General features: G+C 41.2%; 2 protein-coding genes across 5 annotated transcripts in view; one reads left to right on the top strand and one right to left on the bottom strand.

The window, feature by feature from the left end:
• Pdgfd (platelet derived growth factor D) overlaps positions 1-21,581 on the top strand; it is a 228,828-nt gene that overhangs the window by 104,200 nt on the left and 103,047 nt on the right. The window lies entirely within an intron of this gene.
• Positions 8,197-9,845, bottom strand: Ddi1 (DNA damage inducible 1 homolog 1). Its single transcript, XM_028890984.2, has one exon. It carries the CDS (start codon positions 9,556-9,558, stop codon positions 8,305-8,307), a length of 1,254 nt encoding a protein of 417 aa, XP_028746817.1. The 5' UTR covers positions 9,559-9,845; the 3' UTR covers positions 8,197-8,304.

Genomic DNA, 21,581 nt, shown 5'->3' with positions numbered 1-21,581 from the left:
CAAAATCCACATCAGAACCAATCTAATGCCCCATCAGTGGAGTTGGTTTCCTTTGTATCTTACTTAAGGTAGAATGTGTCCAAGAACTGGTCTGAAATCCAGTTACCTTCCTGTCTTGTCTAAAGGACGTTTCGTACCCTCTCCTGGCTCTGCCACTCAGCCCTCCCTTCTCTCTATCCCATGCTTTCTTCACTAAGGCACTGGGGAGGGAGTAGTCTCCTTCATATCAGCTGGCCTGCCTTTGCACCGCAGAGTCTCACTCAGTCCCAGCTCCTCCCTCAGGAATGAGGACTGTGTGCTGCTAGAATTCTCTTCCTTGCCTCCTTCAGTTCCTCCCATGTGATTATTGCCATTAACTTGGAGCCATACTAGACTACCATCAATAGCCAAAGAAAGGCTCTCACACCTTCCTCCACTGCAGCATTTCTGCCTCTGTAGAGCTCATTCCTGAAAGTTGGTGCTGCTCTCCATGTCTGTCCTCTATCTCACCAGCTTCTCAACCCTTTCACACCAGGAGATTCTTCACCCAGCACCCCTGCAAAGCCACTCCCAGAGGAGGCAACAGCTTCCCTTTGGCTGCTGTGCTGAGCCCCATCCTTCCCTCCTCCCTGAGTCTGACATGGGGAGTGCTCACGACGAGTGCACCATTCTCTTTGAAATGTCCCCATTTGGTCATTTTTAGCCTCATCACTTCTCCTTCAGCTCTACTTTGTCCTCTGAACAACCAGAGGCTCTGGATTTCCAAAGGCCCCGTCTACAGACTTCTTACTTTTGACAAAGCAGCCAGTAAAAGTACTTTAAAAAACAGAGTGACCCTATTTTCTTAAAATCCACGTAACTTCACAGGACACTTGGAAGGAAAGGAAGACTACTTTTGTTTTATAAGTGTAAACTTTACATGATCCATCCAGTCCTTTCTAGATTAGGCCCTCTGCCCACACTCCTGTCTCGTTTGCTGCTGCTCCGGCTCCTTCCTGCTGTGATGTTCTTGGCCTGACTTCTGGATTCCTCCCTGCCATCACCCAGGTTTTCCTCAGTTATCTCTTCCTCAGGGAGCTGATTCCTGACTCTTGTCTAAGCTAGTATTCTCTCTTCCTCTGTCTTCTATTCCACTGCAGTCCTTACTGTTATGTAGTGTGTGTAGATTTACCTGGTACCTGTTCTTTTGAATTTAAAACTGTCACTGAGAGATAACATAATAGAATGAGCAACAGGCTCTGGACACCTGGTTCTTGAATATCGCCACTTAGTTTGGTGACCTGTGACCATGGACATGCTTGCTATGGATTTAAATACATTAGTTTCATACATGATTCACTTGGTAAGTGCTAAGATTTTTATCTTTATTTGAAGCTTTCGTTTGAAAATAAGCTTAATAGAAGATTACAATAGCTTTCTTGAGCACTATCATTTTGTAGCATGCGTGATGTTGCTCTCAGTATCTAGCCGTGAGGTCATCAGGTGAGTGATGGAGAAGATTTATGTCTTGAGGTACTCTCACACTGTATACAGCCTGCAAACAGTTAATTGAGTCTGTCTGTAATGAGAAGTGGCTTAGAACACTTGTGAAGTACAGCAGCTGCCTTATCAGCATGCTTCCCATAACCTTCCAATCAGTTTAGGATGTGCTCAGACTTTCTCCAAGGTGGGCACCATGGAGAGGACAATGGGCCACAGAATGTATGCAGTAAACTAGAAAACTGCACAGCAATAAGCTCAGAGGACTGGCTTTGTCATTTGTGGAAAGAGACAGCTGAAAAGGTGAGTGAATGGCAGGCTTACATTGCGATCCTAATACTCAGCTTTATCTATTTGCTTCTAGAACCTTTTAAATATTCTTGGGAAATTTAAACTTTCTTAATGGTTTCTATTTGGGATTGAATTTTAATTGCTACCTACTTAAATTGATCTGGGTCAATGAATTGCCCTTAAACTGAACACAGTCAGCTAAAGATGGAGAACTTCAGAGTATCAGGGAAAACTGCTGAAGTATAACCAAATATTCAGAGAATGATCCCATAAGAGGACTCCTCACAGGTGGTTCTTAATGAGATTTTACATATGCAGCCAAGGAATGGTCCTCTCCAAGCGTATATGAGTGTTCATTTGCATTTTGATGGACAAGCAACAATGGTGACTTCTCTCTTCCTGTCAGAGCTAGAGCAGATCTTCCTTAGATACACGCTGTAATCATTTGGCCAACCTTGAAAGAATATGCTACAGTTATTCTGATCTGTCACATTGGCCCATTCTCCACCAAAGGACACTGATTCCCAATCAATTTTCAGAGCTTGCTCTCAGACATCAATTTGTGCCTTTTGTTGGTGGCTAAATCTTCAGAATTTTAGAAAACGATCAAGAGCTTCACTGCAGTAGAAATTTAAACTTCCTAGTGTGGGCTAGTAGCCCTTTTTCATAACTGAAATATGCCTGGAAATTTTCCATGGGAGAAAAAATTATAAAAGATACTATCACTATTTTTATTGTCAATTTTTTTATTAAAGTGATTCAGTGAGACCAGATAGATGGTAGGGGTAATATTTGTGTTTTTCATAAAATACAGATTGGAATCTTGCTAGAAATCAAGCCCTGTTTTTATTTCCTGTGCCAATGAAGGCATTTCCAAAGCAGTGCTGTGGGAATCGTGGTGTGGTGAGACTTTGACAGCACCGGCCTTGCCATATGGGGACATAAACTCCTATGACTATGGAATACCAGTGGGATCATTTCCTGTCAATTTCTGTCCGGAAGCCCAGGTGATGGCATTTGGCAGTGTATGAACAGAGACCATTCCATTTCTGTTTCACCCTAACTGCCCATCTGTTGCTTGAACTTTATGTGATTATTTCTGAGAGGAGCCTATACCATTGGTTCCCTCAAATTCTTATAAAAATGATTTCATGTCATCTAATTTTAAACTCTAGATGAGCTACACTAGGAACAAATTATGAAAGTGTTGCTTTCAAAGTAGGTAGCAAACACATTTTGAGTAAATTTATGGTGTTCAGTTGATGATCAATTTATTTGAGCACTGACCTTCAGTGCTGTGGAACTAAATTCTCTGTGCTTCTGGTCGAAAGAGGAAGCACACTCTGAAATTGTACTTTCTCTCCATTGCTTAGCATACTGAAAGAAATAAGCTGGCCTGCTTTCCCTCAGCTTCCATGGCAACATGCTACTCTGGTCACAACAACTTTTCAGAACCTGCACTCTTCATAGAAGACCACACAACCATGGACCCTCTGCTTTTTACTGCACTCTCCACTCAGCCCGTCATCCAGCCAGGCTGTAATGTGCATAACAGCTTCTGTCAGTAGCATTACCTCTCTGTCTAAATCCTGTGCAGTTCTTTGTCTCCCACTGTGTTCATTCCTACCTGGTCTTTTCACCCAACCCTCCACAGCCTCATGGGAAATGAATGTAAGTATGAAGGTGCCATAACTATTTATGCTACTTTGGAAATTTCTGCTCTTAAAAAAAAAAATTCCCTTCAAACCCCAAATCTGAAATATTTGAGACCAGTTCACTCTATCCATATCAATGGTAGAGGAAAAAAATTATGTAATTTGATTGATGGTTCTCTAGCTTGACTTGAGCTTGTGAGTTATTTAAATGTTTCTCTGCTTTTAGTGTCTCGTGGCTCCATTTTCTCATGTCCCTTTCTACTCATTCTATGTCTCAGTTGTATACATTCAAGGATTTTGAAGATTTAGCTCTAGTATAAATTTGATTGAAACTGTTTCAGAGTACTTCCACTCAATTATCTTTATACTTCTTTAATAGTAATGTTTTCATAGAATTTTGAAATGATTAATTTTCTCCATCCCAGAAATATTTGATAGATTGTTTCATCAGATTGTTCTTTCTATCCAAATGAATTAGTGTATTTTCCTATTAACCTTAGGGTGCTGAGACTAGCACGGAACCTTTATCACCAGACCATTACAGGTTCTTCTTTTCCAGAGGTCTCAGCATGCCTACAAGCATACTTTTTTTTTTTGTTTTTTGTTTTTGTTTTTTTGTTTTTGTTTTTTCGAGACAGGGTTTCTCTGTGTAGCTTTGCGCCTTTCCTGGAACTCACTTGGTAGCCCAGGCTGGCCTCGAACTCACAGAGATCCGCCTGCCTCTGCCTCCCAAGTGCTGGGATTAAAGGCGTGCGCCACCACCGCCCGGCAAGCATACTTTTTAAAATCTGCTTCTAATGCTTCTTCCAACTGTTCAGCATTACCCAGGTCTGAGGAGTTGATGAGGCTGAATGAATATTAGGAAAATGTTTAATTGGCCACTATAAACACCTATTATTGTAATATAGAGGAAGCCTTTCATGACTCTTCTAGAAGTTTTTGAAAGATGTGCTTTGTGGTTACTTGAATTTAATTTTCTATGCAAATACCATCAGTGTTGTAACTTAGACATACATTCCCGTTCTGTTAAGATAACCCTACCTCTGAGTGAATCAGTCACATTATTTTCTACTTTGAACAAAGTGGTAGATTTTGTAACACATCTGGTTAGAGTTCACAGCACCATTTCAGCACTTTAAAATCAATTGCTTAACTGAGGACATCCAACACCTAAGGTTGTACCTGGCATACCATAGATGATCATTACAGTTCTTGGGGCAGATCCTGCTGTGCTGTGCTGAGTCTGTTTCGTTGGGTCTCCTGATCATGAATGAGCATTGGAGTTAATGTGTTTTTAGTATGTCACTTTGCACTCCTCTCCTGGGTCTTAGATGGTTTGGAAGTGCTGTGCTAGAATCTTGTATTTTCTTGCCTCTCTTCATGGTATGAGACAAGGGCAAAACTCACACATCCTCAAATGTGAAACACTGATATTTTTTGATTTAGAAAGTTATTATAACCATAGACACAACAGGAACTTGAAAAGGAAAACATGTGAATTAATATAGCCTTAAGTATTTTCTCTGTATTAAAGGGTTTTTGTTATAAAGATCTGGCACAGTAGAATTTCAAAATGGTGGTTGAGTTATAGGGCAAGAATCTGATGGATTGATGATTATGTATATCCCTGGAGTATATTTATGTTGATAACTGCTAACCTTTTATTTAAATAAAACCAATATATCAATTAGCAGTAGAAAACACATACTCTGCCCACACCTAAAGCACATCGCCCTCCACAGACTTCAACATGGAAGAAAGTCAACTTCAAAATGTTGATAAAGGTGTACTTCAGTAAGCTCTACTGATTAGAAAATATGAGCTGGAGAGATGGCTCAGAGGTTATCAATGCTCTCTCCGGCCCATCGTTCAGATCCCAGGACCCACTTCAGGATACTCACAAATGCCTACACCGTCAGGTCCATAGGGTTTGATGACCCCCTCCTGGCTTCTGTGTGAACGTACACACACACACACACACACACACACACACACACACTAAGTAAAAGTCATGTTTAAACCAACAAACAAAACTTGAATTACAAGTCTTCTAAAAGCAGAAAGGTAGAAGGCAAACAGCAAGGGAAGTAGGAAGGGAGGGAGGAAGGAAAGAAGGATGAGAGAGAAGGGGGCCTTGGTCAGTGTGCGCACACTACTACACAGTTAGTTGACGCAGACCTACCCTACATACCCTTCTCATTAAGTTAGACCTGTGAAAAAGGAAAGGAATGTACAGCAAGATTGTAAATGTAAAGATTGGAATGTAAACTGTTTTTTAGCTTAAAGATTCTATGAATGTTTGGAATGACTTTTGTAGACGAGATAGGTCATTTGATGTTGGAATAGATCCCATGTGACATTGTAAATCTAGTATGTTTGGTGCAAATGACCTTAAGAGTGAGTCTGGAAAATACATGCTAAGGACATTGCATATTTTTATCACTGAGAGAGTCCATGTTTTTCATAGGTGTATTGTTTTATTTATAACCTTCTTCTTATTCTTATTCTTATTATTTTAACATTTTAGAAATTCTTGTGGTGGGGATGGTTCATACCACAGCTCATATAAGGATTTCAGAGCACAAGCTGTAGAAATGAGATATCCCCTCTTGCCATGTCGCTCTCAAGGATGGAATCCAGGAGGTTAGACTTAGTGGAAAGCACCTGCCACACTGAGCCATCTCACTGGCCCTGACCATCTTCCATTTGTAATTACAATTCGTCTTGAGTGCTGATTGAGCACACAGATAAAAAAGACATCAATCCATAGGTCTTTTAACAGCTCTGATGCATGTAACCCATGACCAAATGTAGGTAATGTCACAAGAGTGGGCATGCAACACTGCAGCTGAGCTTATGTTAGAAGGAAATTATCAGCATTACCAAGAAAAAAGCCAAAGAAAGGGAAATGTGATTATTGGGGAGGATTTTTTTTTCTTATAAACTTTAGGAATTCTTCAAATGACTTAGATCTTGTTTGGGAAACAAGATCACATTGTGATACTGGCAACTGTAGAGCAGCCCTGCCTTTGAAGCAATTCAAGTAGGTGATTTGTCTAAGTTATAGAGAGATATGCTCAGGACTGGGTACTTCTTAGCTTCAAGTGGATTGACATAATATCAATATTTTTAATTTTTATAAAATTTAATATGTGTGTATGTATGTGTGACTCTATGTGAGTATATGTGTATGTGAGTGAGTACTAGCTGAGTCCAGAAGACGACATTGGATCCCCCTTGAGCTGGAGTTACAGTTAGCTGTGAACCCCCTACATAGATTCTGGGAACTGACCTGGGTCAAGCAAACAGTAATCTTCCCACAGACCTATCTCTCCAGCCCTATAATATAAGCCCTCTTAATAAGTTATTGCCCAAAATAACTTTCCCTGCATCTGATGGCCTCTGGAACTGACTTTTATTCTTAGGTGTTTTAGGCTGGAGCAAAGGAGAAGGGATTCTACTTCCCACTTTAGTCATACTGAAAGTAACCTTTCTCCAAGTAGTCACAGAGCGGAAAGGCCTAAGCAGATATTTTCAAGACGGCCTAACTGAAATCTTCAACTAGACATTGGGATCCTAGACTATAGTTTATGCTCACCCTCCAAGCCCACCACCATACAGATCAAGAAGTACCAGAATTAAAATAAAGTGCCCAACTTATTTTTTGTCTTACAACTAATTGCCTTTTTTAAGGACAAGAAGAAGAATATGCTTTGGAGATTTCTAATTCTCCATTGAAACATCAATTTAAGTCTGGAGGAAGCATTTACCAAGGGGAATCCGGGATAGAGAAAGCATAAAGCATCATAAAACTGGTTGTGCATGCTGCCCCAAGTGGGCATTTATAAGACTTACCTCAAGAAGGGAGTAGAATCTACACCACTTCTCATACCTTTCCTAAAGAAAACAAATGTGAAAATAGCCATATCTCTGAGTATGCAAATAAGTCAGGCTAAGGTTTACCTAACTCAGTTGGTAGTATGTTGTCTGGCATGCACTACTAAAACCTGGTGTGATGGTACATGCTTGTACTCCTAGCACTCAGTATGTGGATGCAGGGGAATCAGAAGTATAAAATCATCTTTAGCCATATCTCAAGTCTGAAGCTGGGATGAGAATCATGAGACACTGTCTAAAAAAAGGAATGTGGAGGGGTGGTTAGGAGGGGCTGAAGATATATGGCTATCAGTACAATGCCTGCTGGGCAAGCGTTAGGACCTAAGCTCCATCTCCAGCATTCACCAGAAAAGATGGATTAAGTTGGTACCGACTACACTATGGCAGCACAGGGAAGGTTCCAGATTCACTGAGAGAACTTATTTAAAAAACTAAAGGGGAAAGCAATTAACGATGACATCCAACTTTATGAACCTCTGGACTACACATGTGTGTATGTGCACACGTGCACGAACACATCACACACACACACACCCCGGGCCAGGGTAATTCAAAGCCATTTGCTAATGTGAAATCATTTTGTTTACATGTCTTTGTAGTCTGAAAGAACGGCTTTTTTCTAGAAACCTATGCAAAATAAACAGCCCTTAGTTTGGACATGCCCTCCTGGAATCTGGTAAGGGAGACGTGTTTTCCCTCTACTAGAATGTTGGGAAACCAACTTGAAACACCAGCCCTTCCCCTGGATGAGGTTCAGTGATCTGGGGTGAAGGAATGGATCCCCCTACACACACACACACACACACACACACACACACACACACACACACACTATGATGAATCAGTGATGACTTACATAGTCACCTATCTGTGAACTCAGTCACAAGGCCAAGGCTGGTTGCTAAGATGTTTTTAATGATGACATTGCCAGTGAGTTCATGTCTTAATACTTTCCTGGGACCTACAGCTTGCTCCCTTGTGCAGGGCTTTTATATAACCTGCTTCAGTGCTTTTTTCGAGCTGGACCCTTGACTGGGTGTTTGATATTGCTTGCGACTTCCTTGTCTGGTGATTCCTCTTGCACCGTTGCACTCACCAGCCGAGCACACAAGGGCAACTCTCCTTCAGGAAGGAAGTGTGTCTGTGTGCCAGTGGTGCCAATCACCAGCACATCTTTCTTCAGGTCAATGGAACACTGATGTCTCCTGAGCATATCAAGCCCTAGAAGGATATCCATGGGCTGCTCCTCCAGTATGGAGAAAGAGCACTGTAAGAAATCACCTTCAATCTGAATCTGGGCCAGATGAACTCGGCCCACAATCCTCTGTGTGCCCACTCCCTTAGCAACCCCAGCCCATCGCCGGTCCACCAGTCTCATGATGTTACATCTCTCAGCACAAGCTTGGCTCATGATAGTCATCTGGGCACCTGAGTCGACAAACGCCTTTAAAGGATGCCCATTCACTTTGCAGTTAATATAGAGCATAGCCACTTGTCCAAAACTCTCCGGAGCCTCTTCCATAGCTATGTTCATGTTTTCTTCAATATTCTGCTGTCTGATTTCTTCTTCTATTCTAGCCTGAGCTTCCTGATCAAATGGGTCAGCAGAATAAAGACGAAACATCTCTTGTTCTCTCAAGGCCCGTTCCCTCTGCTGCTCCATCAGGACCTGAGAAAATGTCTCAAGGTTTCCACTAAGCAGAGCTTCCGCCAAGGCGGGGTTCCGTTCCTTCAACAGGGACAAGTCATGGGGGTTGGAAAGCAACATGCTGCGAATCAGAGCAGGGCTGTCCAGATTCTGCGCATAGGCCATATTCTCTCCAGAGGCCAATCCGTGGGCTTGTGCTGATGGTATACGTTGCTGATGGTGATGATGGTGATGATGCTGATGATGCTGATGATGCTGATGCTGATGCTGATACTGATGCTGGTGTCGGGAACTTGATGTTCCCGGTATGGCTGACCCATTGAAATCTGCTCGTGGCTGGTTTGGGGTCCTTCCTGGAGCCCGAAGTCCCACATTTTCCTTCTGAAGTAGTACAACCATATCACCATCTTTGAAGCCATAGGTGCCCAGGGAGCAGTGATCATCTGTAAGGAGCTGTTCCATGTAGATGAACTGAATCTCCTCAGCAGGCACACCAGACTCAAGTTCACAGAGGACTCTGAAGTTGCAGAGCTCAAAGTCAGGGCTGACCTGGAGGGAAAAGGTTACCTCTGTGAGGTCCCTACGCACACAGTACACAGTTATCAGCATGGTACACACTCAGGAAAGCCACTTTGGCAGAAAACAGTTGGTAGATCAATTGGTGCTAGTTTGGGTGAATGGCTGGCCGGCCCCACAACACCTTGATATGAAACTCATTCAATTCTCAGAAAAGCAAAACCAGTGGCCAGAATGGGGGCTGCCTCCCAGCCTCAGTGCCAGCTGATGGCCCCATTGAGCCTCAAGGTAACAAGTCCTTGTGTGTATGTGCTGTTTGGAACTTAGAATGTCTGTTTCCATAGAAATGGTTAGTCAAAGCCGGGGGGTTCCAAGCCTGGCTCTTCAAAGCCTGCTTAGCACAGGCTGTGCAGAACATCTGAAGTCTCTTAAACATGTTACTATTCAGTCTGTTTACTGTAGACCTGTATTCTACACACTTGTTTTTATCTCTGAAACCGTGCAGGTGTGACTTGGACATGACAAGGACCATGCTGTATGCTTAGTAGGACACATAGGTGCCTGCCATTGAGAGTAGATGAGTAAATCATGACCCGGGGGTGGGGCATCGTGTCTTTTGCCCTGTCAACCATACAGAGATTGAATCCACTAAAGAAATAATGAGCTGAATGCAGGAGGAACATTTTTCTGGATGAGAAAAGGTTAGTCATTCAGACAAATTGAGAGACAAAGGACAAAGAGGAAGAACCGGAACTTGTGGTAGGAAGGAAATGGAGAGGCATAACAAGGATTTGAGACATATTATGATTGCTGTTGTTTTCATTGAATTGACATATAAAAAGGAGCTTCTTGCAGCATATGAAGGATATTGGGGGGGCAAAAGAGCTGCTCAGGAAGCTGGGAAGGGGGCATACTGACAGGGCTTGAAAGCCGAAGACTAAGTAATGGGAAGAGCGGTGTCCTTGGTTAGATGGACACCATTGATGTGGGTCACATCAAAGACAAAGTTTACATGCAAAAACAGGAAGTTTCTAAAGTGGAAGGCTGGGTAGAAATAGGCCATTGCCTTGCCCAGATGAGTGAAATGAACCTCTGAGGAAACCAGTTCGACACCGATTCTATAGTAAAGTACGTGGCAACCCAGAAGCTAAATGTGTCTCTCTCCAACCTTGAGCAGCCCCACCACCCAAACATGCACCTACCTCAAAGTGGAGACTGAAGACAAGGTTGATTGGGAAGAACTCTTGTGCACCCATTTTTCTTGATTTTAAAATGTTCTGTGCTATAAAGAGTTCACAGGTCTCTGGCTCCTCCCACCCAGGTGTCTACTTATGAACCAAAGAGTAGTCACAGTTCTGTGCCATGACCTCACATCCATATTTAGGAATTTCAGTTGTACCACATCATACATATCAGCCTAAAGAAAAGATTTTTGTTTATGTTTTAAATTTTCTGTTTCTCTTGTTTCTGTCTCAAATGAAAAACTATGTATCACTTCTGTCCTGCTCTAATTATCTGAATGTTTCCATACTTTTTCCCCTATATTATGAATGTTGACTGAATGTATAATGGGAAGCATTAGCTGGGTTATGGGGACACAGTCAAAAATGATGTGAAATGCATGTTGTGTCCTTATAGGATCTCACATCTAAAAGAGGGCACATGCATACACACAAATTGAGAAGGTTGGATAGGAGGAAGAAACCACAGTAGAATTCTGAATAGCCTGAAAGAAATCATTTATCGGGAGAACAGACATGGAAGATGGTGAGGTCTGTGGAGGAGTAAAAGATTCCTGAAGGAGACAGGCTTAGCAAGATGAGGGGTTGGTTCTGTGGGTGCCCAGTGGTGGAGAAGCAAGTCAGAAGGGGAGGAGGATGCCCTAGTTTAAAGAACTTTTTAATATGGAGAAATATGCAAAATTTTAGGAAAAACCATAACAAAATTTTCTGGGAAGAATATTAATTACATGGAGAAATGTATTTTTATAGACATTTAGACCTATCCAGACATTGAATTTCTTTTTCATTGCTGTTGCATGTGTAAGCGTGTTCATATCTGCATGGGTGCACAGGACCATGGTGGCCAGGGGTTGCAATTAGGGCTTTTACTTGGCGACTTCTTACATATTAAGGTGGTGTCTGTCACTAAGACCTAAGCTTGCAGACTCAGCCCGTCTGATTGCCCTGGTAGAATCCCTTGGTTCCATCTCTGGGTGCAGGGATCATAGGGTGGTAACCAAGCTTGTTTGGCATCTCTTGGGTGCCAGGATCTGAACTCCTGGCCACACTACTGTGCTGCAGGTGAGTTACCCGTAGAGTTACCCCCCCTCCCTCCGCCAGTCATTTGACTTCTTTACTGTATCTATATTCTGATGTTTTCTTAAAGTAAGTAATGGCTTCGTGAGTTTGGGAACAGCTGTGATTTGGGACATCTTGTGCAAACTATTCTGCTCCAGAAGACACTGGGAAAGCTGGTATGACTGGGGTTCAGTGATTTCCTTAAGTACATGGGACATTTTGTTCTTAAAACTCTATTAAATTATGGAGATAATGACTAGGGTTGTTTGGTGTGTGTGTGTGTGTGTGTGTGTGTGTGTGTGTGTGTGTGTTTGTGTGTGTGTGTGTGTGTGTATGTGTGTGTAAGCAGCAGCTAAAATTATTTTTGTAGGATAAAAGGTGTTTTGTGTTGTACTGTTTTTTTTTTTTCTTTTGGTTTTGGTAAATCAAAAGTTGAAGGTTTTACATTAAAAGAAGCTAACATCTTTTTAAGTGTTATCATTGCCTAGATACTAGACTGAATTCAGTTTTTTGGGAGTTTTGTTACCTTGCTGTAATAATTTAGTTTTTGTGGCACATTTGTGTTGTTGTAGGCTTTACTCTTTTACCTTTGACCCATAAGGAAGCAAAGAGTCTCTAGGTCTGAACAGTTAATTCTCATCACAGGAAGGGAGGCTTGGCAGAAATAATCTGGCTTAACCACCCACTCCACTTTTAAACCTTTTTCACAAAACAGCTGGAATCTCCAAAGCTAAACACAGTCTCCCCAGACTATTTGGTATTCCTGGTTTGTATATTGCTTAATTCACTGAATTTACACAGCAGTATTGGTGATTCAAATACCAGATGTATAATTTTCTTAACTCAAATTTTTAATTAAAAGCATCATCTGATTATGTTGTAAACATCACAATTATAAACACTCCCAAACATCAAATGTGCTGTAAATCCCCACTGCACAGGCACCGTGGACTGATGACTGTAAATTTCACTGCACAGGCCCTGTGGACTGATGGGTATTGGGAACTAACCCGGTTTACACATGTAGCTAACTGGAGGTTATTGCAACTTCTCCAGGAATATTTTAAATATTTGCTGAAATTTATTTCTTGGCAAATGTAGAACATAATTGAATCTTTCTCTGATAGTGAGACTCCTGCAAAGTCTTGTGGCTGTCATTCAGAAAATTAGTTCTCATTGCATGGCCTAAACACTCAGAGACTGGGGGAGTGAACACTGATTTCATATTAGCTAAGGAAAAACAAGACATTTTTCTGTAATAAATCCATGGTAAAAGCTTCTATAATTCACTTCTTTTTAAAACATTAATGCAGTGGTTCTCAACCTTCCTAATGCTGTGATCCTTTAATACAGTTCCTCATGTTGTGGTATCCCCAACCATGAAATTATTTTCATTGCTACTTCATAACTGTCATTTTGCTACTGTTATGAATCGTAATATGACTATCTGATATTCAGGACATCTGATATGTGACTCTCGTGAAAGAGTCACTCAACCCCAAAGGGGTTGGAACCCACAGGTTCAGAACTGCTGCCTTAATGCAACAATATCAACAAAAACTCAGATAATCAATGGTTGCACAATCAGTTGGTGTTTAAGGCATTATATATTGCTTTACAAAGCAAAATAAACATGGGGTTTATTTTTGTGAAAAAAATAGAATGTCTGATTAAATTTTATGTTTTATGTATATACGAATAAAAGCCTATTTAGTGCTTCTATTTGCTTACCCTGTTTAGAGTCCTTCCATTACAATCTGCCTGATGGCTCAGGATGTTGCTCGGTAGCTGTGAAGGCTGCCTAGCTCTGGGAGGCCCTGAGTTTCTCCCCTAGTACTCCGAAAGAGAGAATGTGTGCAGAGTTAAGCCCCTGAGTTCAGTTCCCTAAGACCAGTGTAAAGTTAGGTCTCCTAGTAGCTGTCAGTAATCCCAGCCCTCCTAAAGCAAGCTGGAGACAGAAACAGGAGAAGCCATGGAGACTTGTGGCTGACTAGCCTGGCTTGTACTCAAAGGTAAGCAGTACCTCAAACAAGGTGGAAGGCGAGGTTTGACACGGGAAGTGGTCATGGTATTGCCACACACACATTCACAAACCCACACAAATATATCATATACACATTGATATCACGCCCACACACATTTACAATTAAACACACACAGATATATCATATGCACATGGATATCACACACACACACACACACACACACACACACACACAAAACCAGTGTCAAGCATTACCTTTAAAGTGTAACCAAGACTTAAGAAGAAGTTAACTCACCACTTGAGAGTTTCAGTGAAACTTAGAACAGAAGTGGGTTGCTAGTGCAGCGCCCATAGATTAAGAACTGTGTTCCTCCAGCTGCTTTAGATTATTGCAAGAAGGTGTGTTAGAACCACCATGAACCAACAGCATGTGCATAATCAAATATCTATTTGCTAGACACATTAAAAAGAGAAAAGGGTTAGTCTCCTCTGTCATTGCAACAAACACCACAAGACTGATGAAATACATAAGCAGATGTGTAATTTAAGAAAAGCATGAGAATTCCCACCACTCTTCAAGGAACTCAGCTCCAAGCAGCTCTTCAACCAGTGTAAGTTGGTAAGACTGAGATGGAAAGCATATGCTTGTGCACACACAGGAAGAGGAATAGAAGGAGCCTGGTGTGAAACACAAGGGACAGGACACATTTATAAATGCATAGAAAGGACAATCGAAAGATTCTGTTACTCTCTTGCAAGGAATATTTCCATGGCCACCTTGATTGCTACATTTTGTAAACCCATGGTTTCTTGTGATCTCTTAACTCTAGTATAGAGATTACCTGGTCTGTGGGGCTCATGACTTGCTATCAAGATATGGATATTTGTAATTTCTGAAATAAACACTTACAGTTTATATAAATTAAGTGCAAGTTTGAAACACAAAGATGTTTGGATTGACATTTGGTGGATTGATATTTATTTCTTTACTTTGATTACGTTCAGTCTACCTTAGGAGAATGTTCACATGGTCCTATTCACCATATATGGAAAATGTAGGATACAAAAATGGGAGGGCTAGAAATGAGGCCGTAAGTACACTGAGTTCCTTTAAATTAAGAAAAGTGTTCACTCTGGTTTTGGTTTATCTAACTGTCCTGTAATCTCCTCATTTACAAACCATAGTCGCTGAAGTTTAGGAATTTCCATAAGGCCTGATCAGAAGCTCTAACATACATAAAGCCACAGCAACTAGTTTCTTACATTAATGGAAATGTTTGCATGCTCTCAACACTGCATTTATGTGCCCCCCTGCTCTCATGAAAAGGAAAAAACTAATAACCTCTTGTGGCATTAATAATCATTAAGAATGTAATGCCTTCCAGGCATATTTTGGGTGCCTGTCTCTTTAAACATTTATTTCTGAACATACACATTCATCCCTAGAAGCAACAGCTTGCATATGCTTAGAGAAAGTATCAGTAAGAGGACAATGAGTTCTTTGTCTTCATTATGCTTTTAATTTTGAAATTTTAGCTTTCTTACATTAAAACTATTTCTGACTTATTTCCACCATTTAATTTTTCGGGTGTCAGATTTCTTGCCTTGCTCAACCTTGAATTCTTCAAAATTTCTAACATGTCTCTTGTTCAGGATACATGTCAAAAAATAGGGCCAAATAACAAAATGAACACATACCTACACAAAGGAAAACAGTACACTTGACAAAAAAAGTTAGTTAAGGCCTTTCACCTACCTCCATGTACGTTTCCCACTGACATCAAACCATGCTAATATATGAAACTATTTTTATTTGCTGGCTCTTTTAATTATTTATGTTTTGGGGCTTCATCTTACCCTAGCCTCACTTAATTCTTCTAGTAAATAAGTGGGACGCAATACCATTCATTGAAAGCTTCCTGACATAGTTCTATAGAGTGTCCAGAGGTGTGTGGACAGAATGAATTATTGCTGTTTCAAATTTGAAAAATTGTCTGATATCCACCTCTTAGAGATGGTCTTAGAAATACATTTTCTATGAGCATGAAGTGAACTGGGGATATGAGGGCAGTCAGAAGAATGAGAGTCAGTGTCCTCCTTCGAACAAGTTGTCTATTAATGGAGATAAAAATCCACATATGCCGAGTTGTGCTCTGGAATAGAAATTACTGATAGATGTGCAAGATGTGCTAGTTACTCAGAGGAGGTAAATGTATTAATTTGCTGGGGATGGTATGGTGAGGGAGTTACTATCCAGAGTCCTCCCAAGAACTGCGACTGAAAGACTCAGCCGTGTCTGCTTCACATTGCACCCACTTGGGCTCTAGTGAGAATGCATGCCTAGACTTAACACATGACATTTTGATTTTTTGTTTGGTTTTGTTTTGCACCATGTAAATTGTTCTGCCCATGTTTTTCCTGTGCTTGATATAACCATCACCATGCACTAAAATGGCAGAATTGGCCTATGAGAAGGATGGTCTACCTTCCTTAAAGAAGCAGCCCATCACCCCACACTGGCCTTCATCCCAGCCACGAGCACAGTGGAAGCCTCTGCTTCCATCTGATGGCCAGAGTTGTCCCCTCATGAACAAAGGTCTTGAGTCAAAACCTGCATGGGTCCTCGTCTCAGCTCAGCTGATGAGCATCGCCGAAGATCCCTTCGGTCTTTGCCTGCTATTTGAAAGTGGCCAGCTTTGGTGTTACTCACAGGCTTTTACCTCCTAACCTTTCAGAACAGAGTAAGAGCATGCAGTCTGCCCAATCTGGTCAGAACACTTCAAAAGTTATTACTCGTCAAGTCCCTTCATTTGTGGTGACATGCCAGGCCTTTGTAGAATAGTTATGTATATGGAAAGCTCCCAAGTAAATAAGAAAAGGCTCATTGTCCCCCAGACATGGATATTTGGGTATTTGACAGATTCCGTGCACCAGAAGTGGTGCTTCTGGAGCGGTCTCACAGAGGACAGGATTCCCTTATCGATGATTGTGTAGCTGTTTCACTCGCCAGCACCTGAGCTGACAGACTGCTGTGGTAATTAGTATGGCTGAAGCCCATCTGTCTGGAGAATTTCTTTGTATCCCAACCATGAGAATGAGAAACAAAGCCTGATAAATAAAAGCTAAGTTTTTTAAGATGGTGAAGAAAAAGATAAATCAACTCACTTCTTATCTGTTTTCCCCCAGGAAATTGAATTTAGCAGCCTGGACACAGCAGAGTTCCCAGAGCACTGGCATGATGGCAGGCCTGTGGAATTTCTAATTATTAGAATTCTTAGAGAACATTCGAGGCTCAGTGCGCCGTCTGTTCTGAGAGACTGGGCATAGAGCTTCCTCACCCCTCCTCTTTTCATTAGTGTTTCCATTCAATCAAATATTCTGTTTGGTGCACCTCCTAACATATGTCGAACTACTGATGTGCTCTTGTGTACTTAGTATAGGGAAAATATCCCCATGCTTTCTCTCGGAGTATCTCTTTGGAGTACAGGGACTAAGCTGCGTAACTGTGTACCCTGGCTTCAAAACCAGGAACCAGGTTTATGATACTGAGGAAAAAGCAGATGAGAACACTGATTTCATTTAAGGTGTCTCCCTTCACCATTTAGGAACTGTTTAAGTTTTTAGGTGAATTCTTTTTATGGTTTGCCGGTGCCCTGTGTCTGTGCCAGGGGAACCAGTGGCACACTCTCCTTCTTGGCAGCCCCTGTTTTTCCTGAGGCTTCAGGTTGCTCATTTGCTTTGCGTACTTCAGCAGACTCAGGGGTTCCAGAAGAATTATGATTCTAATTATGTACAATAATATAATTTTATTTTTGTAATAGAAAAATTATGATTCAAATGATTAAATATTATCTTTTTATTTTCAAAAAAATTAAAATGAAACAAAATGTCTTAGGCAAGTCAGCAAAACTGTTCCTGAGTTCTTTATTTTTTTGCATTTAAAAAAAAGCTGGAAACACTGTTAACTTTAAATAAAGACCCAGTTTTACTTTGTGTATAAAGTGCAGTGTTTTTCATCTAGAAAGTGGAGCTTCAGTGGGTCTGTGGCTCTGAGACACTGGACTGGGTGTTCTGAGGGTAACCACTAATTACTGCTTGTGAACTACGTGGAATACCCTGACACTAGAATGACATCAAAAAGTGAAGCCCTATTACAGTTGAGATATCTGATACAAAAGTGAGGTCCTGAGGCCTCTCTACACAGAAAGCTGAAAGAAAGACCACCAGCACTTGAGTTTGCAGTAAGCCAGCCAAAAACAAAGAGAATGATAAAATCAAAGAATTGTAACTTGAATTTGTAGCAATGGATATGGAGCAAATGTTTTCAAAGTTAGCAGCCAGCCTCTACCCTCCTTGTTAGAACTACAGGAAAGATGAGGTTTTTATGGATGGATTTTTTAAATATAAAATAAGTAGGAACATGCTAGACAAAAGATATCTCAATAGGGAAGAAACATGTTTCATACTTTTAATGGAACAAGTTCTATGTTAATCACAACTTACCACGAAATCCTTAATATCTGTTCTTTGAAAATGTTGACTTGATTTAGTTGGTGTATCCGAAAGTAGTCCATGAAACACAAAAATTAGAAAAAAATACTTCACACAAAAATGAAGGCATATTACTATGTTCTATACCCATGAAATAATAATGTTCTGTACCAATTGTAGTTGTGAAGAACAGCCCTCTGTGCATCTTGGCACAAAGCCTGGAGTTGGAGCAGAGTTACAAATCAGTGACATGGAAAGCCCTTGCATCAGAAAAGATGACATGAAGTCCTCGGGTTCCCCCCTACTTACCTGCAGGTCCATGGACAGACACAGCAGTACTTCTCTGCGCCTTGCTACCCTGTTACATAATGATGTTGGCAATCTCTTTTCGAAATGGTTTAGGTATGGACTCCATGGAATATTAAGCAGATAGCCACCAGAGTATAATACAACCACCACTGCCCTAGAGAGGGATGCAGAAGCTGCTATGGCAAGAATGGGGTCGAGGGGGAGCAGCTGAGGAGCAAACTCTGCAGGCTTTAGCTTCTCCAGAGCTGCTGAGAGCCTCAGAACAGACTACATGGGCCATCAGCAGTCAGGTGATGTGGCCAAGTATCCCAGGAAAGAGAGAAATGGGGGAAGCAGACACAGAAGACTTCACTTCTATTCCCTGGTAGCAGATGTTGATCTGTTCATGAGAAAGACAATAGTAGGGAGTGGAAATGCTGTGACCATGTGATGTTTATGCTTTGGGAGCAGGCCCTGCTTTCTGCCCAGTGCATCACCCCAAACCCACAGACGTTCCTCTAAAGCTGACATCTTTCCATGTCTAGAACACTTGTGTCTTGGTTTCTCTGTCCTTGGGAGCTTCCCAAGGAGAAGCATGTAGCCATTATTCTGATCTTGGTCCTCCCAAAAGATGGCCTGGGTCACATGCCCAGGATGAACACAGCTTTTGAGGGGACACGTGTTATGATTGAATTTGGCATAGCAGGTAGAGTCACATATTTTATCCATTGTGTTGGTTTTTCCTAAAATACTTTCTTCTAGAGCCTGAAATAATTTATGTAAAAAACAAAATGGATTTGTACCTCACATCATCAACCAAAATATCCATGCTTAGGTCAGGGTTTCATGAGGTGTGCAGCTGTGACCCTGGGATTGATACCACACATTCCGTTTCATGGCAGTGCTCTCAACTTCTGCTCTGGATCGACTGTTCCAGAGTCAAAAGTGCCCTAACAGCAGGTCTGAGCATTATGCATATTTATTTAGTAATTCTTACACACAATCAAAGGCAGGCAGTCTCTTTTAATCTTTGATAACACACTAGGTCAAATTAGTGCTGTCCCTATCTGTACAGGTACCCAATAGAGTGTGGGAAAAATACCAGTCACCACACTTTCAAAAAAGATGATTCTTCCTCCCCCAGAAGCTAGCAACTGCCAATGGCTCCTGCGTAAGAGAGTGGGCCTCGAGAGCATGTCTCAAGTGTGTAACTTTCTTCATATTTTAAAGAGTGATAATATTCATATCTTGCTGGTGGTCAAGAAACACATGGGGTATTGATTCAGAGGGTTATGTCATAGCTTCAATCACTTATGATACTGTGTTGACAGTGTAACTGGGTAAGAACGTGTTCCATATTCTACACACAACATCTTAAAATCAGGTCTTCTGTGGAGGCTGAACAGAGTTGACACTTATGTGTGCAAATGTGTAATTTGTATGCATGTTTTTGACAGAGGTCCAGTGTCTGCCTCATTGTTCTGACAATATTAGCAAACATTAGAGACACTGACTTCAGCAGCAGTCATTTGCATGCGGTTTGAATGTCAACCCACTGTGGGTCTCTGCAGAAAATTCATATTCTCTGACCATTTCTGCTATTTTTGCAATGCCAGCAAAAGCATGGTAACTGGTGAATTAGAATCTTTTTGTTTTCTCTGTATCATATAATGTTGAAATATATTCTTGAAGCATATGTTCAAGGATATTAACATCTATTTGATATCCCCATCCTCTACTGAAAGAGATGAAAACTTCATTTTCACACTAAATGCCAAATTGTATGTTTTAAGAGAATTTAATGTTTGGGACTGCAGAGAGGGCCCCTGTCCTTGATCAGGTTATCTCTTACCATGGGAGTCTGATTGATGTTATACATGTGACACACATGCTATACATGTGACACACATGTTTATAGGAGCTTGTCAAAAGCAAGGGTGCTTTGAAGAAATGTTTATGATCCATATTAATCATTTTGTTGCAAGTTTTATACCACTTTCTTAGCTGTGCTGGGTTCATACATTAAAATATGGCTAATATTAGAGGTAATTTGACTTTTATACATATAGGGAAATTGCTAATTGCTCCTAAAAGAAGCCCAGTGATGCATATCAAATGCAATAGTCTTTCTGCCAGCCTGTAAAACTACATGTGGAAGCTTGTGACTAAAGTAAGATTTCATTATCAGAAGCACTGAGCTCTGTGTCTCCACACCACGTTTACTTAAACTTTATGGCTCCATAATGTGTTTCTTAGCACAAGATTGTCTTTATGTGATATTAGGCCTGGACACTCAGAGAAATGTTGCAGTTTATCAGAATGGATCAATATCACGCTTTTATATACTACAGTAAGGCCTCTTGCTAGATCGCCAATGCTCTTTCCCCAGGTGCTCAAAATCAACACTTCTTCAATGCCTCCCAGTAGGAGTGTTTGAAGATGGTCCTGTGAATCTATCTGTGGTAAATGAATAAACAAGAAAAAGCCTCAATTACAAAAACATGATGAAACTCTGAGATCAAGAGGGACAAGGAGGGCTGGAGAGGTGGCTCAGAGGTTAAGAGCACTGCTTGCTCTTCCAAAGATCCTGAGTTCAATTCCCAGCAACCACATGGTGGCTCACAACCATCTGTAATGAGATCTGGTCCCTCTTCTGGCCTGCAGAGATATGTGTAGACAGAACACTGTATGCATAATAAATAAATAAATATTTTGAGAGAGAGAGACAGAGACAGAGAGAGAGACAGACAGACAGGCAGACAGACAAGGAGCTGCAGTGAGCAGGAGCCATGAAGCTGGGAGTGCAGACAGAGGCAGGGGACTGATGGCATGGCAGAACTCTTGCTTATCTTGCCCGTTTTACTTACAAGAGCTCTGGGTTACTTAATTATACATCTTACCAGAAGATACTTGAGGTCGTATCTGCATCAGAATTTTAATTATATACAAAACTTTAAAAAGTGGGGCATTCTACTCTGGGGAACCCACACACACCCGAAACGACTAACCATTTTATTACATTAGTTCCCACAAAATTGGCTGTGGTTGCCAAT

This window comes from Peromyscus leucopus, chromosome 7, assembly GCF_004664715.2.
Source record: "Peromyscus leucopus breed LL Stock chromosome 7, UCI_PerLeu_2.1, whole genome shotgun sequence".
Lineage (NCBI taxonomy): Eukaryota > Metazoa > Chordata > Mammalia > Rodentia > Cricetidae > Peromyscus > Peromyscus leucopus.
Note: the sequence above shows the minus strand (reverse complement) of the source record. Positions and strands in the feature narration are given on the sequence as shown.